This window comes from Cydia pomonella, chromosome 14, assembly GCF_033807575.1.
Source record: "Cydia pomonella isolate Wapato2018A chromosome 14, ilCydPomo1, whole genome shotgun sequence".
Classification (NCBI taxonomy): Eukaryota; Metazoa; Arthropoda; class Insecta; order Lepidoptera; family Tortricidae; genus Cydia; species Cydia pomonella.
This window is the reverse complement of record NC_084716.1, coordinates 15,253,311-15,276,277: the sequence shown is the minus strand read 5'-3', so window position 1 is coordinate 15,276,277 and position 22,967 is coordinate 15,253,311. Positions and strand designations below refer to the sequence as shown.

The window sequence follows — 22,967 nt, the reverse complement described above, 5'->3', positions numbered from 1 at the left end:
CGTTTGAAGGTTAATCGTACCACGTGAAATTATATGTATTTTTGTTAATGGATACTTACTTGCGACCTTTTGTTAAGCTTTTAAAAATGTCGTTGTTAATTAAAGCGAATTCGAAGAAAAAACGGGACGGTGTAGAAACCAAGTTGTCACCGCCAATATCTTCGTTGAGTTTAGCCATAGGTTGCGCATGTACTTACTTGTTCTTGTGAAACAATTCCCTTCGAATTTTTCCTCTACGCGATACGATGAAATAGAACCAAGGGCAAAATTTAAGAGCTCTCTGACTGCTCGGATAAAAGTTAATTACAGACAAGGAATAAAGAAAAAACGAGTGGAACTTTTGATAAAATTTTACTTGACCTCAGGAGTATTTTTTGTTCTTATAAAAGGAGCGTTTACAAAGAAGACATAGCCCCTCAGTATTTAAAATGCCCGAATTCTCAACGATTAACGTCTCCATGAAGACAAATTTTGCTCTTTATTTCATGTCTAGCTTAGCAGCAACAAAGAGACGGATTTTTTTCGATACATTAGTTAGTTCCTTTGACTCTGAACACATGCATCGGCTGTAAAGACTACCCTGATCATGCGCCCATGCTGCGGACAGGTGTCCCCGGAGGCTGTCGCTGACAGGATAATGAGGCTTTGTCTCACTTACCTGCCATGACAGTGTTACTATTTTTACACAAGGGCTTGTTTGATAGAGTTAGTATTATGTTAGAAATACTACTCATTATCCGTTTCTAGTATCTGTAGATAAATGCAAGGGTCTCCCATACTATATACATTAGTTCCTTTGCCTTTGACAACACGATCCGCTTGTAAAGATAACCCCGATCATGCGGCGGCCGTGCCGCGGATAACTCCCCAGAGGCTGCCGTTGACAGGATAATGAGGCTTTGTCTCACTTACCTGCCATGACAATGTAGCTAATTTTACACATGGGCTTGTTTGACAGATATATGTTACGAATCGGTAATTTTATTATTTGTCTGGCTTGAGATGGACATTGTCGTTCGTGGTGATAATGTTAACAAGCCAATTACAGTTATATTTATTGGGAACTACGATACCAATCTAGCGGCCCTTAACTAGCACAAATGTCCCAGCTCCCAGTCCAGTCTTAATTTATTCCTATTCACCATTAATTTTTTGCTTCATGCAATGAATATGAATAATACAGTGAGTTGTTTATTTTCCAAGCGTACAATACGTATTAGTTAGTCCGAACGGTAGCACAACAAGGCTCAGCAAAGGGACACATTGTCTACTCCAATTAGACCACCGCCAACAACTCCCAATAATTGGTTGTTTCCTGAACTACATCTGAGCCGGCTTTTATTGCTCTCAATTTGTACAGCGAAGAAAATAGCACAAGGCAAACAACCTGTTGTGACCTTTTGGTATATTTTATAACACAATAATGTATTGTGAATTACTTTCGTCTACTGGGGCGACGAAATAGGATAGGTACTTAACAAAGCCGTAGAAATCAATATGTAATATGACATTTAGTGTAACTGCGACGTATTCATTTTTGTAAGAGTATTATACCCACCATCTACCATCCCCAATATCTAACTGACATCTTAAGCTTTAAGTAGACGAAGATGTTGCGTGTTGTTTATTGTTAACCGGACATTAATAGTAATAATATATTCACATCACACTATACTAGTAAATTAATTTCGTCATTTCAGCGTAAATTTAGCTATTGTTAAATCGGGATTTAATATGCGCTAACAATGACTTGTGGCATTTATCTAAATGAAATTTATAGACAGGGTTTATAAGGTCGATTTAACATATGAAATAGAATTGTGCAATTTTAATATCGAAAGAATACTGTATTTGTTTTACATATTTGGATTTTTTTAACAGTGTACTGACCGTCCGTTTGGTTTTAGATTTGAAATGTCAAATCTATTCGAATAACCAAAATCAGAAGTAATGGAATCTCAGCGCTAGTGTTTATAACTTTTGCAATTTTAATAAACATGCTGAAGTATGACTCAGACTGTGTCAACTGCAGTTATTGCAACACTTCCTCTCGTGAACACACTTGTATGATTAAGATTATAACGTTTCTTGAAATTCATTATTTCTTTAACCAAATGGAAAGTTGGCAAGCACTAGTCTAAAACAGCATTCGTTAACTCTCCACGTATCTCCGGTACGCGTCAAAAGCTCGCTCGGTCAGGAGGACTCCTTTAAAGTCGAGTCGAGGTGGATGGCTCTAGCGATCCTTGACATGGTTACTACGCGGCCGGGCCGTGTATTCCAAGTTTGAACGCAACCCAAGCGATCCGATTTCTCGGGTCAACCAATGCATAGAGAACTCAAAAGTAGTGGTAGCTTTACGTGAATGTGTAAGGTTTTTATACTGGTTTGACTCGCCCTGTCTCTGTAAGTAATTGGAATGTCAGATCAGGGGTTGCCAACTTGTCTTGTTAACCCAGGGCCAGAAGAGTAAACTCAAGTTTTGAGACTTAAAGATAGCCCAAACTGCGCGGGCTAGTTTTGCAGTTTCATTTGGAATTCTTTCAGTAAAAGTAGCATAGCTTGCAGCCTTAATTTCAACCCTCGTTCGCTGCGTACGCTTCTTTGCTAAGCCGTCTTTGAAAGGCAGCTTACTGTAAATGGGCTGGGTTCCGTCAGAATTCGGTCAACGCCCCATACTGTACTGGCGTGTAACTCGTACATGACATGGCACTTGTTCTGTCATATGTCTAATGTATGTCAATTTTGAAATATTGTTGTCATTTGGTGCATGTGATAATTTTAATGTTGCTGTATTTATAGGAGTACTTAAATTAATCTCTCTCGTCTTGGGTGGCTCCATGGTATTTTCTCTAAGTCTCAGTTTCCGTTTGATTATTTCTCATTTTGAAATTTTCAATGTTGGATTGCACTAAAGCATTAACATAAATAACTACTGTATCTTCGTGATTTCGTAAGTTTGATGTGCAGTTTAAAAGCACAATCGATCAAGACTTAGGGGAATTAATTTGTAATGTTCGTTATACAGGATTGCTTAAGCTCTCCTTGCCCTGTGAACTTTTTTACCTATATAAACCGTAAACCTTGGTCAGTTTTATCACCGAGCTTAACGTTGGCCTCGGTACGCTCTCGTTAAGACACTTTACGGCGCAGGACAAAGCTTTTTAATGCACACGCCTGTACAAGATAACTTAAACCAATTTCCTCTCGCACACTTCCACGGGCCTCATTCTGAATTTTCGTATCAAAATGATATCAAAAATGTATTGTCTGCGTGTGCTCGCTCGCTAGAAACCGCTACAACAATATGTGTGAACGCGAGACACTGATATTCAAATAGAATTGGAATCTCAGACTATCTCAGATTTATATGGAAACTAATATATTTCTGAATGAGTTCGGGACAGGATATTAACTGTCGGAATATATTTTCTTCTTATTTTTCACGTTTCCCGGTACAAAGAAGGCACTCTTGAGATGTCACTGTGAGTCAATGTTTTTACAATTTGATTTCTACTGAAGAACTGTCGGTTTCAAAGATGTATTTTGAAATGTCAGTGAATTTAATGAATAAATTTAGTGTGATAGGTTTTAATTATTAGAAGAAATACGTTTTCTTTACTTTATTCTGTGTCACTTTATAAATAGTATCAGATACTAGCCCTCTCAATTCTCTATTCGGTAACCATCTAAATTATCATACTTCAAACACATTTTTGCATAGCGCATTGATATTAGGATCAGCAACACAATTAAACTTTGGTAATGGTACTTTGCATTTCAAATAGAAAAAATACAGTTCGCCGATACATAACAACTTTTACAAAAGTGCCCCAGTGATGGCCTAGTGTCATAAAAAACGAGTCAAATTTGCCTCCATCAAGATAGACGTCAGTAACAAGAACTTTCAAAGTTGACTGACCCAAACAGCTTATTCAAGCGGAGCACATAGCTGCGTTCTACCAAAACTATCCGGGCCTTTTATTTTATTGCCTTTCTTCGTTTGCGCGAGCGCTTCCTATCCAGTATAACCTGACATTGAGACCAATAACACTAAAGAACGCAACTAAACTGGTCCATCAGTCTCTGACTAGGTAAGAGATCAGAATGACACTACGTGGGCCCGTGACGCCCGCCATGGCCGCTGACTGTCGTGGGTCGTGACTGCTCCGACTGCTGCGCACGCGCCACACAGTACTAGAACAGCTTATGTACGTTGTAATAAGGAAAGATGAAGACCTTTTAATAAGAGGTGTATCTTAAGACCGGGCGGATGCAACCCACGTTAGGTTTTGGTTTAGATCACGCTCGGCTTTCGAATAAATATACATTTGGTAATTACGGTTTAAGGCACGTGAATTGTCCCGGAATAAACTTCAGTCTGATTGGGCTGATATGACATTCATCTATTTGTTCAAACATGTTTAAAAGGTCTGGACTGGGACTGTCAAAATAAAAAAATAAATTCTACATGCCAAAATAAGAATTTTGGTTTGCAAAGTTAACTATACTTAATGTATTTAAATTTATCCTGTCGAAATGGTGTATATGTATATTTAATTTGAAACATCAAACTAGGTTTACGAGATTTAATACTGCATTCATATGGTATTTACACACGTGATCTTAGATTAAAATTAGTCAAAGTCAAAAGATTTGCACTATTTTATACTAATGATATCAAAAGATATCTAAATCGTATACTCCAAGTAAAAGTATATTTGGCGCCCTTTCATTCGGCCGTCCGTGTTAGCACATTCTTTCCCATTTTATTTGCCAAGCCATTTGTCGACAGGCAGTCTTGCGAAACGGGTTTTTTTCCCTTTCGCCCAACTTCCGACCGCCTTTACAACAGTTGCACAAATTTCTTTCCCAACTCGCTATTTTCGAATTTTGCAGCTTGTTACAAATTGTATCCTAGTTACTTGGGAAATAATAGTTCGCTGCCATAATATGACCGTATGCGGCCTTTACCACGAGTAATTGCGGATTATTACAATAGCAGCATAAATAAATTAGCGGATCTTAGACATTTCTGTCTGTATTATTCTGTCGCTGGCTCTGTCACATCCCACTAAGTAAAATACTAGCAATCACTTGTCTCACAAATATTAGTTAGGCATGTGTGTGATACATTTTTATAGTGTTTGCTTATGAGTGTTAGTAGACTGGTCAAGCAATCAATAATGTTTATTATGTCACGTATACAATTTTGCGAAGGTATAGCCTACGCACAAAATAATTTTATCCATTGAAAATTTCGAAAAGTGGAATATTGTCCAATCAGAGTTAAATTAGAGAAGAAAAAATTCTATTAACTATACTATTTAATCGATCATTTCCACTTTGTTTTGCCAACATCAAATCAACTTTTTTCAGTGACAAACGATTAAACATTCTGGTTTCCGACCTAAGTTCCGTAGTCTAGTTCCATGCGTCAAACTAGCTGTCCATAGCGCCTTTCGCAATGGGCAGATTCCTCCGACGCCAAACTAAAACTGAGAAGTAATAACATCGCATAGTTCTACTATGTGTTTATTGTTTTCAGGACATATGCATGGTTTTTATACATAGGTGTGTGTGTGTGTAGTTTGTCTGTTATTAGTAGACAAATAGTGTATGTTGAATATTACTTAAGAATTTTATTTTTTGTGTGGTTTGATGCATGGAACTGAGTTTGCTGTAGTATAGATGTTTTATTGCCTTAACAGTAGTATACAAGTAGATTATTTAGTTGAGCACATAACATATAATATTAGCACTTCCTCGGTCAATACAGGGTGTATCCGAGGGGTTAAAATCAATGGAGGCAATTATTTCTTACGATCCGTTTTTCAAACCGTCCACGACTAAGTTTTTGTCTGCACCAAAATTGTTTTGTTTCACCAATGTCGCCAACTTTCGGAAAAAGACAAGACAAAGACAAATTAGAACATCCTTAGAAACTGTCATCACTAATCTTGTTTTGTATATTATACATATATGACATGATTGATGGTTATATTTTCAGTGAAATTTTACTTTTTGCCGCTTCATTTTGAAAGTAATTTTAAATGCATTACTTTATGAAATATCCAAATGAGGGGCGTTACTGCAAATTTGTAAAACGCATACAATAACAGTAGTTTCCGATGGACATTATTATTGTTTTCCCGGTACGAGGAAAATGTTTATCGACATTAATTACGGCTCAAGGGCTAATTATTCGTTTCGTGTTGTTATTAATCATTTATTTATTTTGTATGCACGTTCTTAATAGCTATTGTAACAGAATATTTCCTTTGAAGGCAAATAAAAATGCACGCTTGCAAAGTTCGTTCGACAGAAAATGAGCCTACATTAAATGACAGGACTTTTTTAATACAATTTTATAGCTAACGATAAAATAGAGAACAATTGTATTCCAAAACGATAAATTCTCCTGCATAGGTACTTAAGTTTCAACGTTTGAGATCTGTAAATAGAAATACCATTGTGTAATTAAGGAAGAAACCCTAATATCTGTTGTTGTGAATTAGCATAAGCATTGCAAGTATGTAAAAGCTAGAACTTATTCTAAACTCGTGTCTCATTAATTAAAGATCAATGCTAATGACTCCAATGAGCCATTTTCTCTTAAATTGTTTATAAATATCAAATTTATAAAGTATAATGATACATTAAGCTCGTAAATAAAAAGTTTACTTTACATTGGACATTTCATACCGATAGTATTGGCAACCAAATTAGCTTGAACCTTCGATGGATCAATAAAATAAAGTCTGTGTCTGCTAGCGAACTTAGAATTATATAATTGAAAAAAAAAAAAAAATCACCGCATCGAGCAAGATTCGATTTTCCAGACACTGGCAATATATTTAAAAATCAGCGGAAATTTAATAATTACAGAGTTAGCTTAGACGTAATAATTACTTACTAACCTACTCTATACGACGGAAGGGACTTTGTGATTGTGGCTTCCGCCTCGTTTTCGACGCGTGTGCGCCGGTCACCGATGACCGCGGCAGCGACTTATCGACCGTAAATACCTCGATCGATTGTCGCTTCCCTATTAACCTGTGTTGGTCTAAGATTCCTCCATTTGTTTAACTACTCTTCTACTGAATACTAAATATGTTAAAGATTTATTTATTTTTGATGTCACTTTTTCTGTAGATGTCGATTAATTAGAATGATATGGCGTTGTTGGGTTCGTCATTCTTCTACTTATCTCGAGAACGAGTGATATTCGAATTTTATGATCCATCACCACTCTGTTTACTGAGAATTCGTCGCTAATTGCAAATACATTATAAAACATCGATAGTCAGTAAAGTTTTGCTGGAATATTGAATATGTTATATAGTACGGTCGCCAAATCTCAAAAGCCCTCTAGAAACACGATTTAATTGACTCGGCTCGGCCTTACCCACAACCGGTATCAATGTGTTCGGACAGTTCTCCTGATCACCGTACATGCGGTAGTAAAGCGGAAAAATGGTGGAGGGGATAGTAATGACGTCACAAAGATGGCGGCCGGACCTATTCTTTTTGGCGGTGTATCTCGAAAACCACTTAACCGATTTTAATCATCGAGGTGTCAAATAATAGCTTATATTATGGAGATTATTTCCTTTTCTACAAACATTTACGTGAAACCTATAGGAAAAATAATAATCACAAAAAACAGTTTTTTTTATAAAATTATTTTTTTTTATTTTGTAAAAATCTCCGTAAATATTAGCATTTCGCAAATTTTGTTTAATATAAAACATATTGCTTCATTATCAAGGAATATAATGAGCCTTAAAACATACAGATCGAGTAATAAACAATGAAGCTACACTCATTTATTTGCGCATGGGTAACGATAACTGGCTTTTACCGGTCGAAACTGTGGTGACTGTTACGATACGTATTGAATGGAATTTATAGAGTATCGGTTTTAATTACTGAAATTATAATGACAATTATAAAAACCAGACACAATAATGTTACCTTACTTCGACGTTTAGTCTCTTTTTTCGTCTTAATCATAGGTAGGTACATATTTCTTTTTACTTAAAAATTTTATACAGGGTGAACTTTTAACCACCAGTCATACTCTGCGCAGCGACTTTATAGGTCATACTGAACAACTTTTACTATTAGTAGTCCCCAAGCCGCTCCGAGGCCAGATTTAATTGACTCAGCTCGGCCTTACCCACAACCGGTATCAATGTGTTCGGGCGTTTCTCCTGATCACCGTACATGCGGTAGTAAAGCGGAAAAATGGTGGGAGGGGATAGTAATGACGTCACAAAGATGGCGTCCGGACCTATTCTTTTTGGCGGTGTATCTTAAAACCACTTAACCGATTGTATTCATCGAGGTGTCAACTAATAGCTTATATTATGGAGATTATTTCCTTTTTACAAACATTTACGTGAAACCTATAGGAAAATAATAATCACAAAAAACATTTTCTTTTATACATTTGGTTGGTAGGTTTGTCTTATGTTTTAAAGCAGTAAAATCTTTCAAGTCGAAACACAGTATAAATATACATTTTGTTGTCTAATCTAAAAGTATGATGTTCATTGTTTAAGACTGATTAGTGATTACTGAATTAAACAACATGCTATTTGTTATTTTTGTTTTATTTTTTAAATCAGGTATTAATTTATTCACTATGTATCACTATACAGGCAAAATGTGTATCATAGTTGGTCTGTAAGTACTTACTACTTGTGTCGAATATAGGTATAAGATGAAATTTTAACCACCAGCCATACTCTGCGCAGTGACTTTACAGGTCATACTGAACAACTTTTATTATGGGACCAATGCCGAATCACGCAAGAAAATTTGGATCTGGAATGACACCCACTGGCTGTGCCCTACCACACAAAGCGAGATGACATTCACAATGCCCATACCTCTCTTTTGGACGTAGTTTAAGGACGTACCCGGGTCCATGACGCATGCTCGCCACACCGCTGCTTATAATAAGCTGACGCACCGTAAATTGAACTGCGTAAAAATCGCAAAAAATATTACACGGAGATCTTATGGCAGACACCGTACCGGTGACGTAAAAGACGCAACTGTTTTGCGAACAAAAAAGATTCGCGTGAAGCACGTCACTGCGATTCCGTACCGTCACCGTTTTTTAAACAGCGGTGTGGGGAGCATGCGTCAAAAACGGTACGCATACGACGCGTCACTGCGATTCCGTATCGTGACCGTTTTTTAAGCTGCGGTCTGGTCGCACCTTGTATTGTATTGTATTGTATTGTATTCGGGCGATTTTTCCGCAACTCGACGACTTGCGCCTATTTTGCGTGATATGTTGGGGGTGGGCTAGTCCTGCCAGCCCAGCTCCTCGAGGAATCCTATCAAACCTTTGATGTTGAGTAGGACCTCGGGGAGGTCTCTCGGAGATCCGAGATGTTTAGCCCTGTATGGAGTCACTCCGCTGCATTCCAGCACCACGTGAGAGGCTGTTTCTTCTGTCTCCATGCAACCTCGGCACAGGGGACTGTCTGTGACACCTGTTGTGAAAAGATGTTTGTTAAATAGTCCATGACCTGTTATGACACTGGTTACCATACTCAGTCGGACCTTCCCTAGTTGCAGGAGCGCCCTTGTGAGTTTTCCGTTGATGCCAGGCATGGCTTCTTTTGCCTGTCTGCATCCAGTCTGGTTCAGCCAGTGTTCTGTGTGTAGTTTCCCTGTACGTGCCAGCAGCATTGAGCGTACCTTGCTAAATGGTATCGGAAGAATCGGTTCCGGACCAATCGCCCCCGCATTCGATCCTTGCCTGGCAAGCTCGTCCGCAGCATCGTTACCTCGGGATCCACTGTGTCCCTTGATCCATTGTAGGGTGATCTTGTTATTATGACATACCTCCATTAGTCGTTCGTGGCATTCGTGTATAAGTTTGGATGTAACTATATGGCTATTTAGAGCCATTAAGACTGCTCTACTGTCGGAGAGTATGCGGATGGAGGATCCTACTACCTTCCTTGCAGTGATGGTAGCCGCCGCGTTTATGATGCCCATGCACTCAGCTTGGAATACCGAGTTATGGGCTCCTAGCGGAGTGGTGATCGACATGTTCAGGTCTTCTGAGAAGGTTCCAGAGCCCGATCCGCTGTCTGTTTTGGACCCATCAGTGAAGATTCTCAGCTCCCAGGGATTGAGTCCTTCATGATTGTCGTCCTCATATAACTGTATTTTGTACCTTTTATCGAAGATAGCTTGTTTGTGAATCCGGTCCGTGCCTGACCTAAGCACTGGAAATTCGTCATACACCTTTTCCAGGCATTTTGTGTGAAGAGCTCCTGTGATGTTAGACCATATCTTGAGGGTTCGCAACCTTACCGCTGAGAGACTGGCCTCTTGCTGTATGTGTAGGTGCAGCGGTGGAAGGTTTAGCATGACCTCCATGGCTGCAGTCGGGGTAGACCTCGTGCAGCCAGTGGTGGCCGCGCATGCGAGCCTTTGAAGTCTTTGTAGTTTGTCTCGTACGTTGCCTAGGTTTGTTCTTGGCCACCAAACCAGAGCACCGTAACAGAGTAAGGGGCGGATTATCGTCTTATAGAGCCAGAGGGTAATTTTCGGGTTGAGTCCCCACCTCTTACCAATCATCCTTCTGCACTGCCAGAAGACAACTCCCGCCTTGTCTATCCGTTTGTTGATGTGGTTGTTCCAATTGAGTTTATTGTCGAGAGTTAGTCCTAAGTACTTAACTTCATCGGACAGCTGTAGCTCAGTTTGGAAAAGTTTTGGTCTGGTAAAGTTGGTCGCACCTTTATATGGGACAGTCAAATTTTTTTTCGCGATTTCGGAATTGGTCCCATAGTAAAAGTTGTTAAGTATGACCTATAAAGTCGCTGCGCAGAGTATGACTGGTGGTTAAAAGTTCACCCTGTATAAAATTTTTAAGTAAAAAGAAATATGTACCTACCTATGATTAAGACGAAAAAAGAGACTAAACGTCGAAGTAAGGTAACATTATTGTGTCTGGTTTTTATAATTTTAATTATAATTTCAGTAATTAAAACCGATACTCTATAAATTCCATTCAATACGTATCGTAACAGTCACCACAGTTTCGACCGGTAAAAGCCAGTTATCGTTACCCATGCGCAAATAAATGAGTGTAGCTTCATTGTTTATTACTCGATCTGTATGTTTTAAGGCTCATTATATTCCTTGATAATGAAGCAATATGTTTTATATTAAACAAAATTTGCGAAATGCTAATATTTACGGAGATTTTTACAAAATAAAAAATAATAATTTTATAAAAAAACTGTTTTTTGTGATTATTTTTTTCCCTATAGGTTTCACGTAAATGTTTGTAGAAAAGGAAATAATCTCCATAATATAAGCTATTATTTGACATCTTGATGATTAAAATCGGTTAAGTGGTTTTCGAGATACACCGCCAAAAAGAATAGGTCCGGCCGCCATCTTTGTGACGTCATTACTATCCCCTCCACCATTTTTCCGCTTTACTACCGCATGTACGGTGATCAGGAGAACTGTCCGAACACATTGATACCGGTTGTGGGTAAGGCCGAGCTGAGTCAATTAAATCTGGCCTCGGAGCGGCTTGGCGACCGTACTAATAGATATTTTTAATTACTGCTATACGAGTACACTATCCATAAATTGCTTCAAGTTAGGGATGTAGAGTAGTGGTTCCCTCTTGCCAGTCCTGCCTCCCATTCCGCAGTTTAGGAACCAAGGGCTACACGCCTTCTAATCTTTAGTCGTAGGCCCTACCAGGTCACACATCTTTGGCCCCCGCCAGTACCTACTGATGTCGATGCCACTGCTGTCTGACATCAGGGGAATGCTTATTGACTCGCCATGTCGCACAAACGGTTGACAGCTTTTGTCTTTGTTAAAAAAGGCAATGGAGATTGCTTCACCGACAAGGGCGCAGTTCTTAAATTTATGATGATGATGATGATGATATATAATGTATATATTATGTTTTTTAAAGTCAGCATGACGTCTTTTCCTTAGACAAGGCAATGTCTCCATTAATCAATCTGCCGTGCATTTCGACGACCTTTCTTCTAAGCGATAGTTTGCAGGTACGAGGTATTACGGGTTCTTCGCTTTAAGACAATTTATTTGTCTTTTACGTGCCGTTGTGACAAAACTAGGCCAATCTGTGCTTAACTCTTACATAACGACGTGTTCTCTTTGTAAAAATCGGTCTCGAATTCCCTCTGGAGCCGTTCTAGATATGAGTACGTTGCGGATCGATTAATAGATTACCCTCGTAATTTATCCTAGAAATAGTAAACATTGTATACCAGATCAGTTAAAGTGTCGTCAACTTATAAGTTTACTCTATTCAATATATATGCTCTGAAAACACACCATCATTCCTTTTTCTCACTGAAGTAATCGGCAGACAGCATTATGCTCCTAATCGTACGTTAAAACCAAAATTGATTCCTAATTTCCTACATAGAACAGTTTTTATCTAAATGTCGCTCGTGACTTTGATCTTCAGACTCCGACTCCGACAGACAAGATAAGAATACCTAAACTCGAGATGGCTCAAACGTCCCGCCATTGCCTACTTTCTATGAAAGGATCGTTTGCCTCAGGCCCTAAGTAGTCAGAGTAATGTATTCCATGTCCTTGTTTTTTGTTTATTTATTCTTTTAGTATAGTATTTGAATGAGCATAACGAAAAAGTTGTTTAGCAGGACTATAACATCTATTATACATCGTGTTTTTTTAAAAACTCCGTTGTGTATATTTAAAAAAAAATGTATTCACATACATAAACATACATAATGTAGTGTTGTTGTGTGGTTTTACATAATTCTAGAAGTTGCCTGAGAGCCTGGAACTGACTTTTATATCTTCGTTACGGGCAAACTTAGTTACATTTCGCGTTGGTGCATTTATAGGTACTTCAATTAGCCATACAAACATCACAATGTATTTTTTTATAGGACATTCTTGTCGCCCAGCTGACGGAATCAGTCAGCTGCAAATGTATACGGGATACTTTAAATGGTCTACAGACTACACTATCATCAAATAAATAAGGCGATTTCCGTTTCTAATGAGCTACTGGTAACTATTTATGCTCCTAAGGAGGTGTTACGTACATCGAATCGTTTCCACACAATGTTTAACGAGTATTTTACATATACTTAGGAGTATAGATTAGTAACTCCTTGGGCTGGGCCTCTGTCAAATAGAGATTTCCTTACCACTTAAAAAGTTCGTGACACTATGCTTTTATTTCTTAACCTCAATATGTGTATTTTCTATAAATACAACAGTTATTTTAGCTTTGTCATGCCATCGCTCACCGGTCTGTATTCGTATAAGAAAACAAACTAATAGAAGTGTTATTGACATCCAAAAGCGCTCAAGGTTGTTGTAATAGCAGGGGCAGTTAATATTTCTGTTAGACAGAAATAGAGTTTATCAAGTTTGTTGTATACGTGATCAATATAAGTAGTCGACATAATATATTTTGAAATATTCTCTTTAAGGTTAGGCGGGGTAAGAAGAACTCTTTCATAGGAAAAATAAACAGAGATACCGTAAAATGGGGTGAGTTGGGATTACGAGGGCAGTTGGGTTATGAATGGGGTGAGTTGGTTTTTACAGGCTACTGTTACGTAAATTATATATTCTAATAACAAATCAAGCTATTATAATGTTCACAATCCCAAAGTGTCCAACAATTTTCTCAACTCACCTCAGTAGGAAATCCCTCCTCACCCCTACTACGGGGTGGGCTGGGATTTCCTACTATTTTATCTTTAAAGTTAAGCAATGGAACTACACAAAATCATAAAAAAAACTAAAATTCAAACTACCGGAACATTTATTCATAAAACATAAAAATCAGTTTGCCAAATGTAAAAATAAAGTTTTATCGAAGTTTGAATATCAGTTTTGTCCTCACCCCATTTTACGGTACTTAAAGATATTAAAAACTAAATTAAACGATAATATTAAAAAAAAAACAAATGCATAAATAAAAGTAACTAAAAAATATTTATGTAGAAGAAGGACTTTCTCTTGCCCTGAGCAAAATAAACTGTTTCTCTTACCCCAGTTGACCTTATATGTTGTTCGAGAGATCTGTGCGAAACATATTTCTTCAAAAGAAAGGCAGTACCCTGTTTTAGTTTTACGATGTGAGATGCAATATCTATCGTAACATACTGTTGTTAGACGGGTTTAGAACCGGTCGTCTATCGCGCTACATGTGAGGTTCACTAGATACCGATACAAACACACCGACATACATTGTACAATCTGTACTATCGAGTACATAGGTTATTGTTCGACCCGGCATACAATCGCGTCCAACGGCTCTCGAAGACTGTTAGGTGTCACGAAAGGCTAGATATTGTCAGTGTTTGTCTTAGGTCGGTTACACACAGCGAAAATAGTTTTAGTCGCGGTACAATAAAAAGGTATGTCCACACCTCCGCCATGCCCATGCGCTTATCATCTTTGCGTCTTCAACTTTCAATTCGTCTTGTGTCAATAAGTGCAAAAGTGCGTGCCAGTTGATTGTGTTGTATGTAAATTTAGGACTGGCGCTATTATATTCCTTTTTAAGTACATACAGGTAGTTTTGGATAGATTCAAACACCCATCAATCGCTAGCGTCGCCATACAGACGGTCCTTACACTTTATACTTATAGGCACACTTGTTTCTTTGGACATTTTCATGTGACCTTCTATTTTTGGCCTTCATCATTACAAGAAGAAGAAATGTTGCAAAAAGACGCCGTATGCACCCCGCCTTATGCTTTTGCGTTTCCCATGTATTAACGCATATCTTTCATTAGTCTAACCATAGACGCATTGTTAATAAGTCGCACGTCTGTTTACTTATCATTCTTGTTAACGTTCAATGGAAGTACTGTTATGTGGTTATTAAACCGCTTTTAACGTCACAATGGCCTTGTCAATTAACTGTTTTGAGATTATATTGCGTAATTATACTGGGTAATTAGCCCTTTATTTATATCAAGCCTGATTAACAGTTAATTATTGTTAGAACAGAATTTTCTATTGAACAGAATCTTCCTAGAATTTTCATCATTTCAGTCGGAAGAATTAATACTCAATGTTCTAATTAGATTAAAACAGAGTACATTGTGCCTTAGGAGGTTAAAGTTACTAAAAATGTATTATTTTTAATGCTCTCAATTCAATTGTGGCTGTATTTTATTGGTTCCTACCTTTTTCCAGTTTACACAGTGGGAATTTCTTACTTTCTTACTTCCCGCTGTTACCAGTACGAGTATAGTATGATTGCAGTGTACAACTGGTTCTCCTAAGTTATAGTGTTACCGCGGCAGTTATTTTTGAACGTGTAATTTTTTTTCAGAGCAAGTGTTGGTCAGGCGTAGGGCCGGTCTGCTGCGCCGCGCCCGCCGCGCCGAGTCGCGCGTGCGATGCTGAGCGGTCCCCTCCGCCCGCGCTGCCGCCTGCTCCGCCCGTGCTCTGCGCACGACCGTGCTGTCGCGACGCGCCGTGAGTACACTCATTTTGCTGGTAATGTTGCTACACCCCCAAGTTTCGGTCGGTCATAAATTATCGAGATATTCTGTATGATTTTCTCCTTCACTCTGACAGCAGGAAAGCGGCCTGTCACATCGCGTTATACAATAAGCACGACATATTCAGATGCTCGATCCGAACTTAGTCCGCGCACAGCCTAATTATTTACTTACAACGCTTCAGACATAGATACTGTGAAGGTTTGGAACCTTCGAAGTCTTTTTGTAGATAACTGGCCTCAGTTATAGATTTGAATTCAGAATTATCGCCCTGCTAAATGAATAAAGATTTGGAGACGGCCATTCGGGGAGTGGCAGGCATTACGGGTAGTTGATTTATAATCTTTTAAAAAGAAGATAAAATATATATTATATCAGAAATCTACGTCTGCGTTTCCATTCCCCACCGCAGATATACCTACCGTATCCCTCGTTACAATACCTACCTAAGCAAAGACACATTTTTTCCCAAGAAGATTATTTGTCAATCCATTTTTGGTCGTTTGGGAAGAATTCATCGTGATACGGGTAACAGATTACGAACGAAAAAATTTCTGAGTAAAATCGAGCCGTCAGATGAGATTTTAATGACTTCTTTTAATGAACTGATTCTGCAATGAATCACCTTCCGGGAATATAATTGTCACTATTCATTTCGCCAAAGATCCCGGTTAGATATTATTCTTATTATAGCCAAAACTGCAATTAGCAAAAATTGGGGTAAGCGTGGCCACCCAATTGCGGTTAGTGGCAAATGTTTGAACTCGCCATAAACCATAATCAGTGTGTAAACAGGACCAATGTGAACGACAGCCAGACTTATCCCGTAAGAGGTACTTATCCGTATTGACCTTAATATGTATGTTTTCGGGTTAGTCTCTTATGAAAAAACTGCATGTTACACAGTGAACAGTGGTGTTCTTCGATCGGATACATTTGTACGTTTTACGCCTTTTTGTACACATAGCAGGCATTATTGTTAGTACCTGGGCGACCGAGCTTTGCTCGGTTATAACTATTTATTGTAATATGGTGGTGATAATCTTAACTACATTTTTTTACTAAATTAAACTTGTCTAAAACAATAAAAATTAAAAAATTATATATAAACTTGAACATATTAAAAAAAAAAACAAAATTAGTCACCGGGCGAGATTCGAACTCGGAACACTCGTTTAGCAGTCCGCGTCTTAACCCGCTGGACCAGACGGACAGTGGCCGGCAATACGAAATTAGCGAACATATTCTGCGTCGAAAGAAAAACGCATGAAAACTCGAAAACACGCGTTTTCCCAAACATAAGACTAATCTAGATAGATTGTATACCCCCAAAAACCCCCATATACCAAATTTCAGCGAAATCGTTAGAGACGTTTCCGAGATCACAGAAATATATATACATACATATATATATATATATATATATATATATATATATATATATATATATATATATATATACAAGAATTGCTCGTTTAAAGGTATAAGATACTAAGTACTTCTAGCTCATGACACACGGCAATGAATCGTGTCTGTTGAAACTAGGCCTTTAGGCCGCTCTATTAGATTCTATATAGCATTTTTGCAACATTGATCGTTGTCTATTAGTAAATAATCAACAGCGGTCAAATTCCAATTAACAAAAACAAGCAAACAACTCCACAACGACCTCTCTCATTGACTATAGTGGTTGTATTTCACAAACGTACATTGGTTTATTAAAGTTTTTTTTTAAACGTGTACCAAAATTACATTGAACTAGTAAAGACTAAAGTAAAAGTTGAATGGCGTGCACCAAAACTGCAATTGCGCGCATAACAGTTCCCCAAAACATTCCCTCGCACATAATAAAAAATATTCGCCTTCATGGAATTCGGGGTACTGCGACCCCAGCTACCTGGCGTCCCCTCCACGCCAGTCTGTTCCACCCCAACCCTCCGGGCTGCGCGTACGCAAGTACGCAGCGCGTCGGCCGAATGTTTTAACACAGAAAACGCTTGTGATATTCTAAGTTTGTGATGTTTCGTTTTAAATATTCCTTAAAAAGGTTGTGAATAGTGTATAAGTGTGGTGAAAATGGATTTGTCTCTACATAAGATCAAATATGAAACTTATGAATTTGATGATGAATTCGACTTGTTTGAACCGTAAGTGCTCTCTCTCGTTACGAATACGGGTTCATGTAACATTTATAGCTGTAAGATGTAAATAAAGTATGAATCTACGTTAGAAATACATAACCAAAAATACTCATTAAAGAATGATAAAACGTGATAATTTAAACACATTAGAATCTAAATGCCCATATTAACATTTACTGCTGATTATGATAATTGTTATGTAAAATGTATGTTCTGCTTTACCCAATAACGTTGTATTATTATTTATTAATCGTAGTAAACTCGTGGCAGGTGTGCACACGCGCACAAACCGTACACAAACCAACGCAAAAAATGCCGCAAGTGTAGGACATTGACAAGTGTATAATTTTTAGTTCAGAATACAATCAGAAGTTCTGTAGGGCTTCCTCGCAAATAAATACCATGCCTTGATACTGGTGATTGCTGATTACCTACTTTATAAAAGATTTAAAAATAAATTGCGGTGTCTGCTATCATTCATTGTTTACGGAATGCCAAGTTTTGGTTTATCTGAAGTTTTCTAAGTATTAGCGTACCGAGATCGACATTATCGATAGACGATACGTGGTCCCCATTAAAGTTTTTATCTATATAGATTGGCCATCGTTTTGATGATGATGTAACACTGCCCCTCATTAGGGACATAGGGCTCGCAGAAGCATTTTCCATTTTGCGCGAACCCATAGCGGCTACTTCCACGACCATCGTTTTACGAACATTAAATCAGTCAGTTGCCTTACATACATTTCATAGGGAGGTAGTGATCAATTGTGACAGCCTTTTGAAGTTCATTACTAATGCCCGTGGAATCCAGGAAATTCCAGATTATTTGGGCCGTAATGTTCTGTACCTCATATGGTTGCAATACGTGCCGCCCTAAGTGGGTACTTCTTTTTGACATTAGTGGTCCACAGGAACAGTCTCCTCTGACTCCTTGCAGAACCTGCATATCGCATCTTGTTTCTTTCCGATTTGAAACATGTGTTTGTTCAACATCGTCGATTACTAATGTAGGTATGTTATCTCGATTCCAGTGTCGGCGACACCAGCGACCAGCGTCGCGCCCCGCCGGCCGCCGGCGCGGCCGCTCGCCACAAGACGGCACCACAGGCAACGACGACGGCCCACAGCAAGACAGCGGCGGGCGGGGCCAACCACCCGCCCCAGCCGCAAGGTAACAAACGTAATGTCATTGTTACCTCCTTATTTAGTTTATTGCACGACACGACGGCTTTTAGAGGATACTTCCTTAAACTGAGACCCAGCCGATCTCATCCGTACAATTTTCCTTGGGTAGTGTTAACTTTTCGCCTGCTCGTGGTTATTGCTGTTTGGTATATTTCGGTATCAATTAGAAGTAAAGCTCAGTTGAAGAAGTAACGCTAAGAGTCAGAGTGATCCTAATTTTCAATTATGAGGTATAAAATGCGCCACTTTTATGTAGTGACCATTTTCTGTACACTCTTTTGTTGATTTGTTGGATTTTAAGGTAGTAGTCAAAATATGTGCATTTTTTACTTTTTAATTTATTTTTATACATATACACTTATGATATAAGATAAGGTACATGTCGAATATTTGCAAAACGAAGAAAAACAGATTGTCTTGCTTGGTTTTGAAAAGAAATCTCGCATTGAATCACATTGTTACCTTATTCAATTAAGTTACTTGTCAGGCTTAATTCTGTGGCCCTAGTGAAAAAGGGTACAAGTCTCTGGCAGTTTAGGTGTATAAGGGCATAAGTGTTACGTGGAACTTACACCCCTTTACACCTGCGCTGCCAGAGACTTGTACCCTTTTTCACTAGGGCCACAGAATTATACCTTGCGATATCGGGAAAACTCGTGTCGGGTCAACTTAGTCTGTTAACTAACAATTATCCAATCATGTTGCTAATACAACACTGGCAAGAAATCTGCCCTGAAAAAATATATGTCAATAACAAATTTTAGTACCTACACAATAACAAAACCGCCAAACTGATTGTGATAACTGACATTCTATCAATAACACAGGCTTTGATAGACCACAGTTTCGTGGTTGAGCTGTATACGGCGCACATATATGGACAATTTCTAAACACACGTATTAAATTTCAACCAATCTAACAGGAGGTAACAATCCTGGGCTACAGTTCACCAACAACCATCCAAACATGTTTGATTAAGTACCAACCTTTTCAAAACGTTTGGTCAAACCAGTACATTGGTGAACTTTGGCCCAGCGTGGGTGTCGGAACCTGTAGTTTGTTTGATCTTTCATGCACTATCCCTTAAGCGCACTGGTTATGGTATTATCAACCTTATTTCCAACTGCACTTTGCTTATTTTTAATCGTAGGATTTTTGTGTAGTTTCCCGTAGTACGATAGAAGTCATTACGCCTGTATCGTCCGTCATAATAAGTTAGTTTCACCCGCATTGCCTCGCTACATTGCAAGTAAGGGCACAGTAAATAGATCAGGCGATGCCAATAAGTTATTCATTTTAATGTAGTGTCCTTTCTCTCTAAAGGACGCGCATTAAATGAATTCAATCAGTCAGGCATATACAAAGTGAAAAAAACAGTCCACTTTGTGTTGATAAGCTCCGAAGCAAAGAGATATATAACTCCGTATAAGATAAATAAAGTCTATGAAAAACACGTGCCTCGAAAAATCAAGAAAAATTAATGCTCGAATAGATGGCGATATACCTTTACTAGACCTGTACTCGAGTAGAGGGCGACACCGTTTGATATTTAACACATATCAGTGAAAGAACATGGGTCAAATAGACAATGTCATTCCAAGAGTTTTCGTGCTGTGTCGAAAGATGACAGTAAATTTAGTTGACTACACAATTTACTTTGATAATACGCCTCTATACTCAATTCGCTTTGTCTGAACTCGAGAGTTTCAGGACATACGAAATAGAATCTCTAGTGAAGGATTTTGGCTATACATACAGAGATTCCACAGACGTTAATGATTGGCTAGTCTTAAAGTTTCTTTCATGCAGTGAACGCTGAAATTTGCTGCTTCTATAGTGGCTGGTACAGTAAAAAAATAAAAATAAAACATTTTTATGTCTCAATTTATTACACATAAATTACAAATTATTTAAGACTCAAGATTTTTTCTGACCAACTTAGCTTTGTCTTTGTACCAGTACCATTATAGGATGGTAAAATATAGATTACACTCATTGTCAGTAAAACCTTGAGTATGCTACTCTCGGTACTGATCCATTTATATTGCCCGATCTTCCAACGCCCTTATTTCATTCACATTGTTCGTCTCACATGATTTTCCCATTGCTATCTTATCTCTCACGTGTCGCTGCCGCAGCCACCCATAGATAGTGGTTATGGGGCCTTATCGTATTTCAACATTAATTGTCTGCTCACGTTCATATTGACCATTGCTGTTAATTGAAATGAAAATATTACTAGATAACTACATTTATAGATTGAACCAAGGCATCTATCATAATATATGTTCAGGGGAATGACATATATCTGGTATTTTTTGAACTTTGAAAGGCAGCTTTTGCTTAAGTGATTTATTTCTATAGGTATTAATAAGTATCCAAATCGTCTGGACAGCTATTCCAGTCAGATAAAAGATTACTTATACTATTTCTTGAGTTCGACAGTATTAGCCTGTTAGTCTCACTCAACCCAGCAACCCTCCAAGCGGTATGGGTGTCTGAATGTCGATAAGAATATCGACATTCAGACACCCATACCGCTTGGAGGGCGTTTCACCTAATTTCTTTAGACAATTTTTTGTCGAAGTGTGTCCTACGTTTTAATGATATTTCTGGTGTGGTTGTAGTAGTCATCTATCAGATAAGCAAAGGTGTCATAAAAATGACAAAAAACTCCGTCATAAATATTTACAAATAATTAAGGGGGACAAAAACGATTTGATGTGACGCCTGAACGGTCCCATCTCCGTTATAAATAGTCTGGCGCTGATTATTTTTGAATTAAAGATGTTGATTAAATATCGAACCGCATAACTAACATGTAATTCGTTTTTGTCCACATGCCGGCCGCTGCGCGCCCCGCCGTTGCACCCGACGTTACGTTTGGATACAATAGGCTCTGGCTGTGGCGGCGATGGCGACTACCAGCTGGTGCAGCATGAGGTGCTCTACTCCTCGTCCAATAGGTGAGTCAATCGAGTTACTGATCGGCTGATAATAGCCGGTAATTTGAATAACACTAATCTCTATGTTGGCTCGTTTTCGGACAATGAAATGAAGCAATATTGTAGCTGGGAAATATTTGAAACTATTGTGATAAGTATTTTTTTACATGTTTTATCAACTTGTACACTTGTAAAGTTTTGTAGGACGACCCTTGGGGCCCTGGACGTGTTCGACACTTACTATTGTCACATTGATCTTTTTAGCCAGGGTTGATTCCTAAGTTATCGACAGACACTGCTATCTCTTTGAACCATTGAGAAACTTGATCATAATGGGTTGAGGATTGGATCTAAGCTTGACAAATCAAGTCGGGGCATTTCAATTTTCTCTAGGTATCTAAGCTACAGTCAAATTCTGCTTAACGACATCTTTTATAATCATACACAGGCACCGATATCATAGTAAGGAATTGCTATTTTACCCAAAAGGATTACTTATGATCGGATCTACGTTTTTATCGAGTTGTCACTCCTATTACTTACGTGGCTTCAGGTACGAGGTGTTGGAGTTCCTCGGGCGAGGCACGTTCGGGCAGGTGGTGAAGTGCTGGAAGAAGGGCACCAACGAGATAGTCGCCATCAAGATCCTCAAGAACCACCCCAGCTATGCTCGCCAAGGACAGATTGAGGTCAGCATCTACTCATTTTATAGGTATACCAGGAAGTTCACGAACCACGCATTAATTGGCACCAGGACCATTTCTGGGTAGCTATTGTTTTATAGTATTAACTGACGCTTAAGCTATTCTTAACAATGTCTTTAAAGTATTTTTATCGTGGCATAAACGAAATACCCAAACAGAAAACACAAAGGTCTTTGCAAATTGTTAGTCAAATGAGCTTAATTACATCAATAAACTCATTAAACTCATTTAAAGGTTAGGTCATAATCCCTCGCAAATATCATTAGTGTAGGAACTATGTCCTACATATTAGGAACACAGGCCCGCTTTACGTTGCATAGTAAACAATAAGCTTGGCACAAACAACTCCGTTCCCATTAAAAATAACCTCGTTAATTACCTCTGATTAACTATCAACCTAACAATACCTACTCATAGAATTTTCCGTAGCTCCATTATGGAGTTTGGCAGC

The 22,967-nt window shown here is 38.4% G+C and overlaps 1 protein-coding gene across 1 annotated transcript in view; it reads left to right on the top strand.

Moving 5' to 3' along the window:
- LOC133525043 (homeodomain-interacting protein kinase 2-like) overlaps positions 1–22,967 on the top strand; it is a 138,329-nt gene that overhangs the window by 94,629 nt on the left and 20,733 nt on the right. Inside the window, exons 3-6 of the mRNA XM_061861259.1 lie at positions 15,366–15,511; positions 18,713–18,861; positions 21,764–21,833; positions 22,366–22,501. Of these exons, the coding sequence (XP_061717243.1) occupies positions 15,366–15,511; positions 18,713–18,861; positions 21,764–21,833; positions 22,366–22,501 (501 nt within the window). The remainder of the gene's footprint in view (positions 1–15,365; positions 15,512–18,712; positions 18,862–21,763; positions 21,834–22,365; positions 22,502–22,967) is intronic.